Source organism: Equus asinus, chromosome 27, assembly GCF_041296235.1.
Source record: "Equus asinus isolate D_3611 breed Donkey chromosome 27, EquAss-T2T_v2, whole genome shotgun sequence".
NCBI lineage: Eukaryota > Metazoa > Chordata > Mammalia > Perissodactyla > Equidae > Equus > Equus asinus.
In genome coordinates this window covers 8579921-8598151 of record NC_091816.1, presented here as the reverse complement: position 1 = coordinate 8598151, position 18231 = coordinate 8579921, and the positions used below count along the sequence as shown (strand labels likewise).

General features: G+C 40.4%; 1 protein-coding gene across 8 annotated transcripts in view; it reads left to right on the top strand.

Moving 5' to 3' along the window:
* The window catches only part of UNC5D (unc-5 netrin receptor D), a 503297-nt gene that overhangs the window by 424298 nt on the left and 60768 nt on the right, over nucleotides 1-18231 (top strand). For 6 of the 8 annotated variants that reach the window (XM_070499928.1, XM_070499923.1, XM_070499924.1 and 3 more), the window contains 3 exons: nucleotides 6809-6994; nucleotides 10484-10861; nucleotides 15701-15785. In XM_070499928.1, coding sequence (XP_070356029.1) covers nucleotides 6809-6994; nucleotides 10484-10861; nucleotides 15701-15785 — 649 coding nt within the window. The remainder of the gene's footprint in view (nucleotides 1-6808; nucleotides 6995-10483; nucleotides 10862-15700; nucleotides 15786-18231) is intronic. The other 2 variants (XM_070499925.1, XM_070499930.1) reach the window with 1 other exon arrangement.

Sequence of the window (18231 nt, the reverse complement as noted above, 5' to 3'; positions counted from 1 at the left end):
GACTAAAAGGGAATAATGAATGAGGCCAGGTCCCCCAAGAGGCAGGAGAAGGCGGGATCAGAGCTGGCCTGACACAGAGGAGGAGCAGCTCTTCAGGGAACAGAGGAAAGGAAAGGAAAAATGCATGAAGGAGCAGAGGAATTTTGAGTTGTAGGGGAGTGAGCTCACACAGGATGGCCTCTGTTTTTTCAACTAGAAAGAAGGGCAGGTGAGAAGGAGGAGTCTGGAAGAAAGGAAACAAAGTTCAGAGTAACTGTTTTGATGAAAAATGTTATTTGGTCATAGGACATGAATAAAATCATTATTCAGCTGCAGGGAAGGCCCAGGAGAGTTTGCATAGCATCGGTTTTTTGGTGATACCAGCCAGTATGGTTTGTGACTTCCTCCAGTGGGGCAAGTTAACCTGGGCGCAGGCGCACAGAGAGCAGAGAGGAGAGGCAGGGAAGCCACAGTGTAAGGGTTAAGCCACTTAGGAGTAAAGACAGATGTGTGTCCAAACCCTGGCTTCATCGTTTTCTAATTATGAAGCCTTGAGTAAGGTTCTACTTTATCTGAACCTACGTCATCATCTGTGAAAGAGGAAATAAAATTCCTACACCAAACAGATTTGGTTGTGAGGGTGAATGTGGTCAGATCTGTAGTTCTCAGATAACCGAGCACAAGCTTAGTGCTCAGTTACTGGATCACCTTGTCATTGAGAGGTAGTGAGGCAGTGTGATCAGAAGGACTGAGGTAAAGTCTGGATAGGGAAAGATTGGCCAGGTCATCGATTCTAGAGCCAGACCGCCTGGAGTTGAACCTCAGCTCTGCTACTTACCACCCCTGAGGCTTTGGGCCAAGCTGGGATTTTTTTGCCTCAGTTTACACATCTAAATGGAGACATTTTTACAATGTTGTTGGAAGGATTAAAATGAGGTAGTAAGGGAAAGTACTAGAACAGTGCCTGGCATATAAGAAGTGCTATTTAAGAATGTGCTATTGTTGTTATTAATTGCAACAATGAAACAACAATCACCATCATAACAATAATGAGGTTTTTAAGGATGGGTGATTGGAAACGCCGAGTTGTTGACTGCTTAAGGCGTTGTGAGAGTCGGAGTGATGCAAATATAATTGGAATTGCTCGCTGTGGTTGACCCTAGCTGATCACTTAAAAGCTATTTTATGGTGTGTTCAAGAAAAAAATGTTGCTTCTCGATGACAGCAAGTATAAACAACTCTAACAATAACTTCTGTTATATCCTGTTTCAGCAGGCAGTTGCATATTTTGGCCCATCACGCTGTGTCCACGGCACTGCCTGCCCCGGGGCCCAGCGCTGGTCCCGGGATGGCTGTTTCCTGGCCTTCTATGGGAGTCCAGCACAGCTGCTGGCTCTTTAGTCTTTGATTTGATTTCCCTCTCTCAGTCCCCTGTTTGTGAATATTTATTGTGTGGATTCCTTAGTAATTCACTGTCTCTTATATGAACCAATTCAAGCTGTTTTTTGTTTTTGTTTTTTTTCTGAACTGGGAGCAACGTTCATTCTACAATATCTAATAGGAGATAAAACAGAATATCATATATTTTGAAAGGCATTTGCTAAGCTCCTTTACTAATTCTGTGTTGCTCTCAAGTCCAGTAAAATAGATCCTAATGTGATATATAGTTAAGCTCGTAACACAGGAATTGAGTTAAATTTCCATCAGTAAGTGGCATCAATATGTCTTTCAGATGGTAGTCATGTGAAGAGAAAGGTAAACTTAGTAAACAGCCCTTCTATTTAGTCCTTTGGGGACACTGTCTACTATAAATGACTAGGTATGAGTATAATTCATAAAGCCGTTGAACTTGTTAATCCCTATTCCTTGAACTCTGAGGTTCAAAGGGGCTATGAAAGGTCATTTAGCCCTTCTCACCAGCTTTGACCAAAAAAATAAAATATCTGCAGACTATGGTAAAGTCATGCTGTTTTTTTAGAGACTTTCTGAAAGGAGATCTCACAATCTCCCTCAGAAATACAATGCGGTTTTTTAACAACCCTCATTGTAGAAAAGGTCATTTTAATATCTAACCAGAATCCCAACTGCTATAATAAAAGGCCATGTCCTCCTTTTCAGGCCTTCTTAGAGATGGTGAAGTGTTGGTTACTAGCTTCATCATAAATGAAGGGTCTTTGGGCACCTACTGTGGGTCTATTCTCTTCCTATAACACTCCTTCATGCATTAAAGATCACCGCCAAGTCATTTTACAGCTCTCTTTTCTCCAGGCCAAATGAACCCATAAACATTTCTTCTCCAGGGTCCTAGTTTCCAGCTCTCCATTCATCTTTGCTGCCTTTCTCTGCAAAGATCCCGCACTCCTTCCAGCAATGAACATTTTCCGCAATAGTTTCTGACTAATTTGGAATACCAGAGATTTCTCAGTCCTCAGGTTGTTTGTTTTTGCTGTAGTTTTCTCTAACCTGTAGATTGTACATAACAATTTTTTCTACCACATGTTGGGTCCTTCCAAGCTTTGCCTAAGGTCTTTGTGACTCTTGGAGAGAGGAAAATAGGGATGAAAACACAGGCAATACATCAATAACACATTGACATGGAAAGTTTCATTTATGAAACAGAAAGTCAGAGAAAAGTCCTCTGTGGCCACAAAAAGCAGAAAAGCATGATCAGTCACAGGGTATCAAAGCTTTTGTTCAAAATCTCTTGGGGGCCAGCCCAGTGACATAGTAGTTAGTTCACATGCTCCACTTCAGCAGCCCTGGTTCATGGGTTCGAATCCTGGGCATGGACCTACACACTGCTCATCAAGCCATGCTATGACTGTGTCCCACAGGCAAAATAGAGGAAGATTGGCACAGATGTTAGCTTAGGGACAATCTTCCTCAAGCAAAATGAGGAAGATTGGCAACAGGTGTTGTTAGCTCAGGGCCAATGTTCCTCACCAAAAAAAAACTCACTTGGAGCCAACAAACCAGCACCATGTTTGTACGAGAGTGAGCAGACAGTTATAAACATAGATGTATATAAATGTAAACGAAATGAGAGTCCCCACAGCAGGGGTTCTAAAATCAACCTCAGACTATAATTTCTTTAATACTTCTCTTCCCACAGTTTGAGGCTGGGCAAGCAATCAATAAAGAGTTGAGCACAATAATTTGCAAATTTCTTTGGGAAACTATAAAGCTATTATTGCTTTTGAAGAGTTTAAAGCAGTTAGGGAGAATTCATTGGCATTCAGATAATTAACAATAAAATGAACCATCCAAAATGAGTTCTAGGAACCATAAGTGATATGAGAATTTAGAAGACCATAGGTTGGCACAGTTGGTTAGATTGGCGGGACAGAGTCACTTTCTTATGGGAGGAGACCTTGACCTGGCACCTGACAGATGGATAGATAGAGATGGGTAGGGGCCTAGAAGCCTAGTGCAGTCGGGGTTGTATTACAATGACCTTTCACAAGGTACAGAGGGCCTTTCCTCAGCAGGCATCTACCTAGAAGATAAATTCATTACAGTTGAATTTGGGGTGTACGACAGTGCAGCAAAGGAGAACATGAGAACATGATCAGACATGGAGAAAGCTGTCAGGCCCTGGGAGGTGCCTGCACCATGTGGTCATGTTGCTAGAGCAACTTCTCTGAGAAGGAGTGGCTGTGGCGTCTGAAGTTCTGGCAGGAGCTGAGTGTGTGCTTGTGTGCGTGCACACAGACATGCATGAGCTGATTCTGCAGAGGCACCCCTCCAAGTGCCCGTGTGCTCACAGACACACATATATCCACCTTTCTCCCTTTGCCCATGAAATTGTAGTGGAAAATGAGGAGCTAAACTTCAGATTCTTCTGGGGCCAGTCCTGAACACACGTGAAAAGCAAATTGATTATGCTTGTAAGCACACAGAAATCCCTATAGGGAAGACTACTCTTCTCTCCTGGAAGGACAGATTAGAAAGCGGTGGGGCAAAGGAAAAAAAAAAAAAGAGAGAAAAGAATGAAGTGAAGTAAAAGCAGATAGAGAAGAGAAGAGCAAAAACAGAAGAGAAAGAAGAAAGAAGCACTGTGACCGACTTTAGAAGAATTTGAGCTGTGGGTAAGGATGTCTGATTAAATCTCTTGAGATATACACCTGTGGCTTTGAGTACTTGTGTCTACTTATGTAGCTGCACCTAAAATACCAGGATCTCATCACTGCCTTATATTTTACTACTTTTAGACAAGAAACAGCGGAGAATACGGACCGTGTGTTAATTCATCCAGGCATCCTCATCTCCATTGCATGGTTGGCCATCAACAAATGTTTGTTGAATTAATGAAATTATCTGATCCTGACCGTCCTAATTCCCAGGACAGATTGTTCTTGTCCACTTTGCTTGTCTTTCTGTAGTTGTCCATTGACTTCTGTCTTTTAGATCAGACTGTCTCACCAAGTGCCAGGGTGAGCCTTCTAAGTACACAGTGCTCTCCATACAGGTCTCTCTCCCGTCTTTCACCACCCTGTCCCAAAGTCCCTGTACTCATTTTTAAAAATGCTATAATTCATTATTTCATTCTCTTGACTTAAGTCATATAGATTCCTCAAATATTCCTGGGAGAGGAAACACATTGAGCCGTATCAAACATTTATATCTCAGTCTGAAGGCATTTGCAAGATCCTTTGCTAAAACCAGGATTTGTATCTGGAGGAAGAATGAGAATCCTGGTTATATGGGTAACGAGAGTGGAAACATAAAGAGCAAGATGAGAATCCACTGGAACAAAGACACTTTGTTTCAGGATGTTCATGTCCACTGCTGTCTATTTTCCCCAGAAGTATTTTGCCCTGATCATCCTCTTGGCTTCTGGTTCTTCCTATTTTAGTACCTGGGAAGTTAAGGATGTCTTTGTCTCTGCTTTGCCAACTCAGCAACAGAGCAGCTGCATTGAGTACACTGCCAGGCTGTTTCTCTGTATGTGCTCAGTTGCTAAGCAGGTGTGTTCTCCCCAGATACACGTTTTAAGATGATAGTGTCATCAGTCATCAGTGCCCAAGGAACTGGAGGGGAGTGGGGGAAAAGGCTAATTGGTTTCAATCCAAAATTCTCTCTCTGCTCCTGGTACCCTGGCTTGCTGCATCTGTTGTGTTCTGTGTCCTCTCTCTGCCCCAGGTATAATTATTTCCTCCAAGGAACTTAGTTGAGTAGAGGGAGGGTGAGGCATAAGTGGGATGATAGCTGCCCTCCTTTTTCCTCCATATAACACAGGCAGACATTGGAACTTTGGGATTGGCATCAATCATCAGGCACATGGTTCTGGGTGGTCAGAGAAGACCATCACGATACCTCCATCCCCATCCCTCTCCCATTTGGACCATCGTGAAGTTGAAACTAAAGCCTAAATCACACTCTGTTTCTCAGCAACTCCTAGGCTGCTGTGATTATTAAAAGTGTCTGGTAATCCTCTGACCTTTCAGATACGGTTCTTTTGGGTGGTTATGCTCTCCCTTGCATATTATTTTTATGTGTTTACTGCCCTATTACTAAACTGGTTCTGCATGATTTCCTTGTTCACTCTTTAATTTGGTAGCACCTTATTTTAAGGTCCACTAACTTTGTTGAAAATGGATTCATTTCACTTGTGTGGTTACTTCCTTATTTGATAACATAAATACCATATTAGGGTACAGTGAATGCATTACAAGTGCTGTGCAATTACAAGGTAAATATATGATGGGTTTATCTTATCCTGTAAGCCCAATACTGGTGACACAATAATTACTTTGGGACCTATTAAGTGTACTTACCACATAATCTGTGGGAAGAATAATTATGTAGTTAGCACTTGCAACCTTCCATTTCCATACGCTTTCCAAGATTATACCTCTTTTAGGATTATGTGGTCTTTGATAAATCTCATATGGAACTGCAGTAGCCATTATGAATTTCTTCAGGAATGAAGCACACCCAAGGTACATCTAGCCAAAAAGGTGGAAAGCAGCTACCACATATCTTTGGGGATGGGGAGACACCCACATTCTCAATTCAAACTAACGCTTTTATTTTTGCTTTGCCCATGCATTCAATAGGATGGAGTAGGAGAGGTATGGGAGAAACAGCATGTGCCCTTTTAGATACCAGTCCTCTTCCACAAAAAAAGTATTAATCCCAGCATTTAATGATGCTAGAAAACATTTACCATGGACATTAGAGCACATAGGACAAATACCTCCATGTCTCACAACAGAAATCCTCTCATCATGATTATAAATACCCTAAACTGTCGTGGTCAATGTTCTCTTATACTGAATGATTTGTGCCAAAACTAAAATTCATATTTGTGAGCTCTGGTCTTTTCTCTCTTGACTCATAGACCGTGTATTATCTTCTCATCCTAGACCCTCTCTGTGAATGCATGTGCCCCAGGTCATATACAAGCAGAGCTGTTCACCCATACTTTGTCATTGTATGTGGATCTCATGTCCTCCTTCAAATAAAAATAAAATATAAAAAATGTTTTGCAGGCAAATACGACTCCCTAAAACAAGTAAATTAAGGATTTATCTGTTTTTTACTTGAAAAACATTATATTCTTTGCAAAATTGATTCTCCTCAAGATTCTATTATATGGTAAGATACGTTAATGCAGTTCGATATTTGACTAGAGTCTCTTTGATTTATACAAGGTATTTTAGAAACATGATTATTGTGTGAAATAGAGTACAACTTGTGGCTAGCTACATATATCATTTTCTCTGAGCAGTAGAGCCGATAATCCATAGCATTTCATTTTGTATCCTAGAGTGCTTTTGGCTCTATGCCCATGTTGGCCATTTACGATTTCTCTTGTGTCTTTCAGGCATTGAGAATGCCAGTGACATTGCTTTGTACTCGGGCTTGGGCGCTGCAGTCGTGGCTGTTGCAGTCCTGGTCATTGGCGTCACACTTTATAGACGGAGCCAGAGTGACTATGGCGTGGACGTCATTGACTCTTCTGCATTGACAGGTGGCTTCCAGACCTTCAACTTCAAAACAGTCCGTCAAGGTCAGCGGCATAGGTCCCCCCAACACCTCATCCTCAGGACTGTAGACTACGCTCACACACAGCCCCCAGTGTTCTTTGGCCCTGTGTGAAGGTAGCTCTTGGTACTGGGAGCCACTACCATATTATCTTCACATATCAGGAAATCAAGATTGATGGAGTAGTCTGCTTAAGTCCTTGGCTACTGTGAGGACAAATGAATCTGAATTTTCCATTAGCAACACTTAAAATGAGGCATTTCTATCTTTGATATGTAGTGAGCTTAACAACTTATTTTGTCTCAGATTATCCAACTTTCTATTTTAACAGACCTGCTTTAAGTACGTATAATTTATTTAACTAAAATACCGCTTATTCAAGGCTGAGGACCAACTACTATACCACAACGTCCCAGACATATTTAGTACAGTATTTATTAGGTGGAGTTAGTTATGTTACTTCTATTTTAAATAAGTAAAGGGACGTTAGAGGATGTATGATGGGTCAGTAAGCCAGGAAAAAGATGAAATTCCCAGCCTAAACGACTCTCAGCTGTTGCCAAGTCAAAGCAATCTTTTGTTGTGTGGGAAGGAAAATCTATCATGTCAAACTATAGCAATACTCATTTTCAAAACAGAGAGTCATTTAATTCTCTTATACGAACTGAATCTATTACTGATTCGAGATGGAGATGAGACATACATGGCTCTTATTTTAGAAAAAATGAAACCGTCTCTCTTCAGAGGATGAAGTTTTCTACCTCGACTCTCATCATCAACATCATCACCTTCATTTCTGTTTAGCACATGTCAGTAGCACCTGTAGCACAGGACAAGAAGCAGTTTCACAGCTTGGCAGTGATTGAGTAGAGACAGTTCTGAGTGAAATCCCAAGCATGCTAGAAATTGGGAGGTGACAGGAGAGACAAAATTCTATACCATTTGCCACTCATTTCTGGGCACCAAATTTTCAGTTCTGAGTCTAAGTCCACTCAGCCTCAGATAAGGACACATCCCCTCAATTTGGGTATATAGCTTAGTACATATGTTTAATTAGTAATAAATCCAGGGAAGAACTGATCTTGATACTACATAAGAAACTAGAAATATATTTCCACCAAAGAATAATTTATCAATGTCTTAGACCATAACACTTGAAAATAAAGGAAACATAGTAGTGTGAGAGTTTCATGTACAAATCCAGAGGCTTTGAAGTCATAAAGATTTGAGTCCAAAATTGTACATGATCTAGTTAATCAATTATTCTCTCTCAGTGTCCATTTTTACAGCTGTAAAATGGGGATACTGACATCTACCTCAAAGGTTCTTGTGAGGAGGAATTTACCTGCAATAACATCGGTTATAAACCCTTGGCTTATGGAAGGTACTCAATAAATGTAGTAAATATCATTCTAGAAAATTTCTACAACTTTTACTTTAGCACAGGATGCTAATGTGTTCCTTAGAGCACCAGGCAGCAGGTGAGAGGGTGGTTCCCTGGTCTAAACATCTGAAGAATGCTGACTTGCATAAGGTTAAACACATCTCCTTACCTTTGAGCTTCTCAGAGCTTATGTGTAGTGCAAATCTCTAAGAGAATATGTAGCCTTTCCAAACTTATTTTACCATTTGCTTTTTTAAAACTTTTGACCAAGAATCCCACATAACTAGTGATATAAGCAAAACCCTGTATTAAAATTCTACTCTGCCCTATACTCATTATGATGGTACACCTCCGAATGATGCGCATATGGCTTGCACCTCCACCGTTGTAGAGATATCCCATCTTGAGTAAATATACCTGGAGCCCCAGGAAGGTGAACAGCAAGACTTTTAAATAGAAAGACCCTCAGAGTAGACCAGGAACTTCAAAAGGATTTCCAAAGAGAAACTTTGGGTAATTGGGTGATTTTCCCCCATCAAACTGGAATCAAGTTGGCAGCCAACTATCTTGAGCTGGGGACTCTATGATATGTACCTACTATTATAATGGGGCATTTTCTACTTAAGTGTTTGAGTTAGGCTTAAGTCTAACTCTGGGAAATGTTTTTGCTTCTTGGCTTCACATAAGCTAGGAGGGTCTTTCAACAGTAGCCAAAAATTAAACTTCAGAAAATGAGAGCTTGAGATAAAATAGCCATGAGACTCAGGGATATGATTTTTCAGGTCTCAGTGGAAACTCCTGTTCCCAACTCTTTTCAGAGGTTAGATGGTTCTTAAGTCCTACTCCTTGCCTGAGAAGACCATAAACAAGAGCAAGACTGGACCCGGTAAAATTCAATGCAGTTCTATTGAAAAGCCCAGCTCCATGATTGTGCCTGTGTCTTGGCACAAGAGCCTGAAGCATGAGAAAAGGCATCATCAAGGAGCCTTTAGATTTGCAAGCTTATTTCATCTCATTTTAAACCTCCTCCTCTGATTTTGGATTCTTAGAGCATCCGAACAAGAGGCAGGAAAAGGCAGGGTTATAGATTTCCCGCTGGCATTGCTACAAATTATGAAAATGGAAAAACAATAGAGGCTAATACAATATGGCCTAGAAATGCAACATTTTCAAAAATATCATACTTTAAACATTTTTGTCAGGCCCCAAAGGAAAATTGTTTAATATGGTTTGGGTTTCAATTTGAGATGTCATATTGACGGACTGATATGGGTGGGAGGTTTGGGACTGAGGGTTATTTTGTTATTTACTAATAAATGAGATTACTTCATCACAAGAAAATATCACAGCATTTCTTTTTAATATTTGGCTTAGAAAAAATTGGTAAGCCCCAACAGATGAGAAAGTTCAATTTCTCATGTTTTTGCAAAGATTGTTTTTTTCATTTGTTTTGAGACAGAAAGGAAGCCATTCTAAGATCCTCCCCACGTAGAACCGAAGTCTTTCCCTGTCCCCATATGGGGCCTCCTTCCCCTCTCAGAGTGACATATGTGTTATTAGAGCAAATTGGCTACTCAGGCATGGAGCGATCCATGAGGTCCCCTGAACTTTTTGCTCTGAGGACACGTCATTTCCTCCCCTAGCTCCAGAAACTTCCCAGAATTCCACGTGAGATGTGCTGGCACCGATGCAGCTTCGGTTATAAACAGCACTACCTAGTCACCATGCTCTGTCATCTCTTGCCATTTAAAATGAACAGATGTTATTTTTGCTCCAAACTGGATTGCAAAACGTCTTTCTTCCTTTTTTTTTTCCTTTAAGCTTCTCTTTGCCAGTTAAAATAATCACGTAAACAATAATACCTGAGTTAGTTGCCTGATGGAGAACTAGAAATACTTATTTTGAAAAGACAGCATGTAAGGGACTCTGGAAAGTGAAGGATTTTGGTCAGCAGCATTCAGAGAATCTCCCGATTCCAAGGTTCTGTTCACTAATGACCAGCCTATGGGAGCCGCTGTGGGTACTCAGCTGGGAAGCACACAGTTGTTGTGCAGTTAGTACAAGCAGATGTAAAGGACTAACAGTGATGCCTTTTAGTTTCTGAGTGACAGATCAATTTTCTTTTACCAGGTAACTCCCTGCTCCTGAATTCCTCCATGCAGCCAGACTTAACAGTGAGCCGAACATATAGTGGGCCCATCTGTCTGCAGGACCCTCTAGACAAGGAACTCATGACAGAGTCCTCACTCTTTAACCCCCTGTCGGACATCAAAGTCAAAGTTCAGAGCTCCTTCATGGTTTCCCTAGGAGTGTCTGAGAGAGCTGAGTACCATGGCAAGAATCATTCTGGGACTTTTCCCCATGGAAACAATCGCAGCTTTAGTACAATGCATCCCAGAAATAAAACGCCCTACATCCAAAATCTGTCATCGCTGCCCACAAGAACAGAACTGAGGACCACTGGTGTCTTTGGCCATTTGGGAGGACGCTTAGTAATGCCAAATACAGGTGGGTGGTAAGTGTGCGTTTGCGTATTTTCTAGTATTTGTTTAAACATTTTATATTTACACAATTACATTCCATAAGATCCATTTTTAAGATGTTTACCATCCTCATGTCAGAGTTACAAACACTGTGGCTCCAAAAGTCTACTTGATTTACACAGCAAACCAGAACCAGCGCTGAGATTAGATTTTGCAATCTTCATCTCGGCAGGACTGAACACTCCATCTGATGCCCTGTTATAGTTGACAGCCATATCTGCTCAAAAGATTTGGGTGGTCTTTAGAGTTTAAGCCCCTTTGAAATATGTTTCCTAGAACATGATCAGGAAGCACTGAAAACATTCTTTGACATGACTGACAAACACCATGTTTATAGCCAAGCCTGGTTTATGCACTAGTAGATAATTTAGTGAAATGACACGCGGAGTGGAACTTCCTCAGTAACTGATTTAATAAATATTGTCAGCATCCATAGACATTGCTGTAGTGTTACTTTATGACATGCAATGATGAGGGTTCATTATGGAGTTGCTCTTTTAAATTCAAACTTCATTTCTAGGACTATATCATAAGTACAATTATTTCTCAGGAATTGTTTCCTCCTTTTGGTTGGAAGAGAGATTTTCTTGATGTTTTGATACCAATACTTAAGGTATACAGCTCTGATCACTTTTAAAATAATATTCCATTTGTGGAATTCTAAGATCTAACTGGATGGCAGAAGAGAGCAGTCTCTCCTCTGATTTCCAAGCAGCGAGAATTGGGTGGAGCTCTGAATCCTCGCTGTTCGCTGCTGAGAGGAAAAAGAGCCCACCGGATCTGCAGTGTTGTTAAACCGGATAGCAGTGAGTCAGGGCCATCAGGGCCTTGAAAGATTTCTCTCTAAGGGAGAGCTACCCAACCTCTCCAAATCAAACACTTGTCTTGTAAAATGACATCTGTAATGGGACTAGGCTGGTGCTCCTGTTCCACTAACTGACCCTGTAGTAGCGCAGTGACTTGAGATTGTAATTTGTTTCAAGTCAATGAATGGTGTCCTGTTCTTCTACGTCAATCGCTTCCTTAAAAACTTCATTTCAGGCAAATAGACCTCAAATGCAGCCTTAATAATGATTTTGTTTACTAAACTTCCAATTCTCTAAATCCTCCTTGGTCAGGGTTTTAGGACATGGTAAGAATCTTCGTTCAAATATGTATGAGTGTCAATGAGTGATGTCATCCTCCCTGGTGAGAACTGGCAGCTAGGAGAGCAATGTGAAAGGAGTCAGTCGGCCATATTTACCAAGTACCTTTCTTATAAGAATCTGTAAATTGGAAATGTGGGATCTGGAAAAAGAAAAGTAAAAAGCTCAAAACCCACTCTTTCAAAGAGAATAGGATATATACATTAGAATCATGTCAAGTTGCACATTGAGTTTTTGTGCTTTTATCTTATCTCCACTTTCTCACTCAGCGCTTGGCATGTAGGAGGTTCTCTATATTTATTGAATAAATTGGCCCACACTCCTTCTCTCCCTCCCATCCTCATTTATTAGCATGTGACTGTGTGTATATGTGTGTGTGTGTTTACACACATGTGGAGCAAGTGCCAAGATCAACCCATTTATTGGCTGTTTGTTTAATGTTCATCAAAGAAAGTGAGATGAAATCATGACGAAAAGATTTTTCTCTTTCTTCCCTTCTGGCTTGAGAAGAACTTGGGTTGGAAACTACAAGTTCAAATAGTGTTGTCTCTGATTCCCCACCAGTTCCTCTGTGAAGGGGCATTTTCAAAGCTCCACACAAGAAGCCCTGGACAAGATTGAAGCTATTCACTGGGAATGAGTTCGAGAAAAAAATAAGTGTGGTGAACTGAAACATATGCTCTGTTATTTGCAGAACATAAATGTAAAATATGCCCTAGGGAGCTGAAGTGTAGAGAAGCAAAGCACAGAAATTAAACTGTTCTAATGCCATCCATCCCAAATTGCTGTATGGAGCCTGGTGATGACTTCTCAAAAAGGCTGTGGTGGTCCCCACACTCTGGAAGTTATTTATTATGCAAAATATGAATCAAGAAACTCAGATAGGCGGTTCTGTTATCATATCAAATAAAAGGCTGTCAGGGTAGCAGGTGGAGTTTGGGGGAGAGTACATTTTTTCTTTAATCAGCGATAACTAGTGAATGACATATTGAAAATGCATTCTTCTTTAGGGGACCACAGGTATAAAGATTTCCCACAAAGCTTTTCATTCTTCATAAGATGTAACTTGCCACCAACACTACCACTCCCCAGGATCCTTGCCTCTGTGTTTGACTTCTTCAGTCTCCACATACAATTTACACGTTTGGGTAGAGGGAGGGAGGCATGTTCAAAGGATAATCATACAATTTCTGATTAGAGGAACGATGAAATAGGTTAAAGCTCCTAAGATCCTGTACATTCAGGTTGAGTTTACGAGTATTATGAATAATGTTTCAAGCTAAACACAGGGAATTAAGCTGACTTGAAAGAAATGCGGTGTGATCGGCTCTACAAAGTTGATACACATATTTATTCTGATGTGGTCTGGGAGTTGACCATCAGGCCCTCATGATCTAGAGAAGAAAGCATGTCTCAGAGTCTGGCTTTTTTTTTTTACTCAGAATTTTGAACCCTGTTCATTCATTCATTCATACAGTCATGATTTTTTTTTTGAGTGCCTACTCTATGCCATGCATTGTGCTACATATTATTGATGTAATAAGCCGTTATTGCTATTTTTTTACACACTGTATGATTTCAATTATTTGAGAGTTTAGAAAAGGCAAACTAGTCAACTTGTCAGAAAGCAAATAAGTGATCATTTGAGCTGGCAATCGAAGAATTGATTCCACAGGGCACAAAGGAAACTTTGTTGCATGGAAATGTTTTCTATCTTGATTCTTAGGGTGGTGACATGAAAGTATACATTTGTCAAGAACGTCTCAATTTGTACACTCAAAATGGGTACATTTTCTTCCAAGTGAAATATACTTCAATAAAAGAAAAAATAGGAAAAGGAAAATGGGAGCACAGTTAAGTTATTCTTTTGAGTTAACTGCCTAAAAGGGCATTATTGCTTGATGATAGTCACCTGTGCTTCTGTATCTAAAGAATAGGAACTGAATGTCTTTGTTATCATAATGGCCTCGATAGTCTGAAAGGGAGGCAACAGAGAGAAAGTGCTATGTCAAACTAAGAGAGAATACAAAATACCTAAGGCGTGTATTCAGATTGACATCCACACACTGAATACCTTGTGTATTACAACTTCTGCTTAAACAGCAGGAAAGGATGTCATGGAGGCCACTTCATTTGTCAACTACATTTAAGGAAGAATGGTCAATGAAAGGAGGAGCCTGATCAGAGGCCCCTAAGGATGGCAATTACAGTTCTGCTACTGTTGACATTAAGGTCCAGAATATAAATGAATACCCTTGCTGAAAAGCTGTATTTAAATATGCCCTATTCTTAGTGCTAGTGAAAGATCCTGATGATAACTAACATGTTACTGAATAATGCTCATAAATGTGAATCACAAATAACTTGTTTTGCAATAAGTGTTGCTTTCCTTGATTCTATAGCAGCTAACAGGCACCTAGAAGGATATCAGAAAAAGCCTCCCATCTCTGGATTTAAATTATCATCAGCAACCTGAAAGCTTTCTGTGCAATTACATTAGCTCTAATAACAGGAGAAAAGCTGAGAGCTGTATTATGCAAAGAATAGGAGAATGCCCTGAGATTTTATTTTGTAAAGATCTTACTGTGTCTCTATTTCATCTCTTTTTATAAACAAGAAGTTACAGTAAAGAGAATCTCTGGCCTCTCTAGACTCCTCTCTCTTGGCCAAAGGAAATATTTACTTCACAGCATTCAAGAGGAGAGAAGGGACATTTCAAATGCAGTGCCATGTGCCTTCCCTCCCTACGTGATATGACTTTACTGAAGTAAGGCTACTGAGTTTTTCTCAATTTAACATTGACATGAATATGGCTAAATCACCTTTAACCGTACCCCTTTCCAGCTTCTATTTGCAAGTATAGGGCTAAATAGTGGCTATACAACTACCTATAATGTTTCTAAGCTTATCCATGCTTTTTCTTTCTGTGGTTTTCTTGACAAAATGCAATACTCCATTGATTACCTCCCTAAAGTTACTTCAAGATGTACAATTTAGAAGACAATTTCATACCAGCCTCCAGCAAAATGTTCGATGGCTCAGCCATCATCCCAGATCCCTTTTCAGGAAATGAGCAGATACATTAATAAACTCTTACGTTCTCAGATCTGTTTGATAGTGCCTGGTCTCAGGACACCCAATCTTTTAAGACAATTAAAAAATACCAGGAAGATTTTAAATAAAAAATTAACTTGAGTACACAGTTGAAGACTATGCCCCTCTTTATGTCACTTTACGAAACAGTTTTCCCTTTATCATCTTGTACTTTATAAACTTTTCCAGAATTTGGAATTCATGAATTTTTGTGAGAAGGTCCTTTTTTTTGGTGGGGAAGATTGGCCCTGAGCTAACATCCATTGCCAATGTTCCTCTTTTTGTTGAGGAAGATTGCCACTGAGCTGACATCTGGGCCAATCTTCCCTCTATTTTATATGTGAGAGGCACCACAGCATGGCTTGATGAGTAGTGTGTAGGTCCACGCCTGGGATCCAAACCCATGAACCTCAGGCCACCAAAGCAGAGTATGTGAACTTAAGCACTATGCCAGTGGGCCAGCGCTGAGCAGTTCCTGTTTTGAAAGCATCTGTAAGTTGCTCAACTGAGGTGCTTCAAGATAATTGGAAAATCTACAAATAACGTTTTTGCTTTTTCTGTTTTAGGGGTGAGTTTACTCATACCACATGGTGCCATCCCAGAGGAGAATTCTTGGGAGATTTATATGTCCATCAACCAAGGTGAACCCAGGTGAGAGACAGAGAAGGATGGCATATTAATAACATCTTAAATATGAAATGGAACTTCTGCAGAAAATCTGAAATGATTCAGATAATGGGACATGGAGGTGTGTAGATGAGACAGTGGGCTACTTGACTCTGTAGAGGAAAAACCAGTAGCAAAACTATTGGCTAGAATGAAAACACGCACAGCTCCACATTTACAGGTAGCCAACCTAAGTCACTGACATCTGGACAGCAGACACCACAGGTACAACAGTGAACCAGTAGGAAGTCATAAGCAGCCCTCTCCATAAACACTGACTGCCTCACATAGTCTTCCTCTCAAAAGAAAAAAAAAATCACCCCTGGAGGCACTCTTGGGTGCTAGGACTTACGCAAATGCAGAGAACCATTGACCTGTAACCTTTGAAGGTCAGCAGAAGACCTGCTATAAGCTGAGAGACAATTTCTTAGGCAGTTTTCCTCAATGTGAAAATATGGTCCACGCTTCAGTAGCTTTCAGGTCTGACAAATTTCAGCAGCATTAAATTCAATTACATGAACAAATACAAATCTTGTCGCATACTCTTTTAATGAAACTAGTTGGTTATTTTCTTAGCACAACTATAATATTTGTAGAAATGTTGCCTTCCTCCACACAAGATAAACCTAACTCCTCTTTAGAAAGCAATTTCTCTCATAAACTGGATATGTACCTCTGGCATTTTCAGTTATAACATCTTGGTTATTTTAGAATAGATTTTTTGTTGTTAGAAAGAACACATGAAAGAAAAACACTGAAAGGAAAAACAGCCAGAGAAACAGATGGCTTGAACAGATTTTGATAGCTATCTCCATAAAAGGATTTGTTGGTGCCCACTGGTTTTTGACTTGCTGCTCTCCCGGGCCTGAGAGGAATGGAAGAAAAGGCTCTGCTAGTTGACTGTTGGAGTGTAAGCTGTACTATGTCAGGCTCTCGTGTTATTTCCTCAGTCCTGCAGAGCTAGATCCTTTACCTGTGCACTGAAAACATGCTAGTGTCTAAATATCTCCACTCAACAAATAGGGGAAACCAAGGCGCAGAGAGGTTTACAGAGTTTATTCAAGATCTCAGTTAAGCAGACAGAAAACTCGAGTTCTCTGGATAAGTCACCTCGTTTGCATCTCTTTCATTGATTTATATAAGAAACTGTACCTGTTTAAAATTGAAGTCATTGTCAGTTACACATATGCTTGTAAATACAACATCCTGCAAAAATCAAGTTTGAGGCAGAATCCAGTTAACCTTGCCTGAAAGCATGGCCTCCTGCAAAGCCCCACCTCTGCATACTGTTCCCTTCATCGTATTCAATCCACGGAGCCTGTGTTCAGCTCCTTCCTCCCAAACCCATCCCCACTGTCTTCCACCTCATTATTTGAAAGTTAACCTAGGGCTAGTTCATATTTTCAAAGGCACCTAATTTACAACTCACCTCAATCCCTCTCTCTTACTGAAAGCTTCTTCTTAGGAGGTCAGAGCTAGAATGTGCCGAAAGGCATCAAATACACAAGAACTTAAATAAAACAGCTCAAAAATTTGGGAAATATCACTTGGAACACCCTGCAATTGTAAAATAAGGAGAAAAACGTAAAAGCTCACCAGAGCCCGCAGACCTTGAACGACAGCTTTGGCCTGATGCGGTCCTCCCTTGCTAGCTTTCTAAGTTCCATGTTAACCCGTTTGGTTTATCCATCTGCATCTAGGGTGTGAGTTCATTACTGCTGTCTCAGAAGGTGGACAGAAACAGGAATAGCTCATTCAAGATTCAGGTCTATGAGGTGTGCATTTTTCTATTAAACTAAGGATAAAATAAAATTACAGGAAGCACACATTCCTTTTCCTGTTGCTGAAAACTTCCTAGATGTTCCTATCTCTTAAAGAAATGACCAGCCCCTGGGCTGCAGCCCATTTAGCTTCCTTGGCCATCCTCACTCCCTTTTGAAGAGCTCCAAACTACTTATAAAACCACTAAAAATAGCAAATACCTTTCAACTACTTTTTTAAAGCTTGGGTGAATTATTTTCATCCCGGCCAGGAGGCTGCGTAGATCTGACTTCTTCAGCCTTTCATCCTGTGATTAATCAGGAGAAGGCCATTTCTGTAGCTATTTAGTGTCATCTTTTCTTTGTAAGGTCACTCAAAAACCCATTTTCATCTTATGCTGCCCCTATCTTCTTCTGAACTTGGGCTCAGAAGAAGGCCCTTCTTCCTCAAAGTCTGCAGAGCTGGAACAGCGCTGTTCTGTTTCTTTCATCTTTGCCTCTGGACCCATCACAATTCCCTCCCTTTTAGTTCATGGGTGTGAGAATTGAATTTACTGACTCTCCATCACCTCCACACATAGAGAATTACAGTGGGATCTTCCAAACAACATCATTATGCTGTATTTAAATTGAAGTCTGTTCCATTTTCCTATTGATGATATATTTCTGTT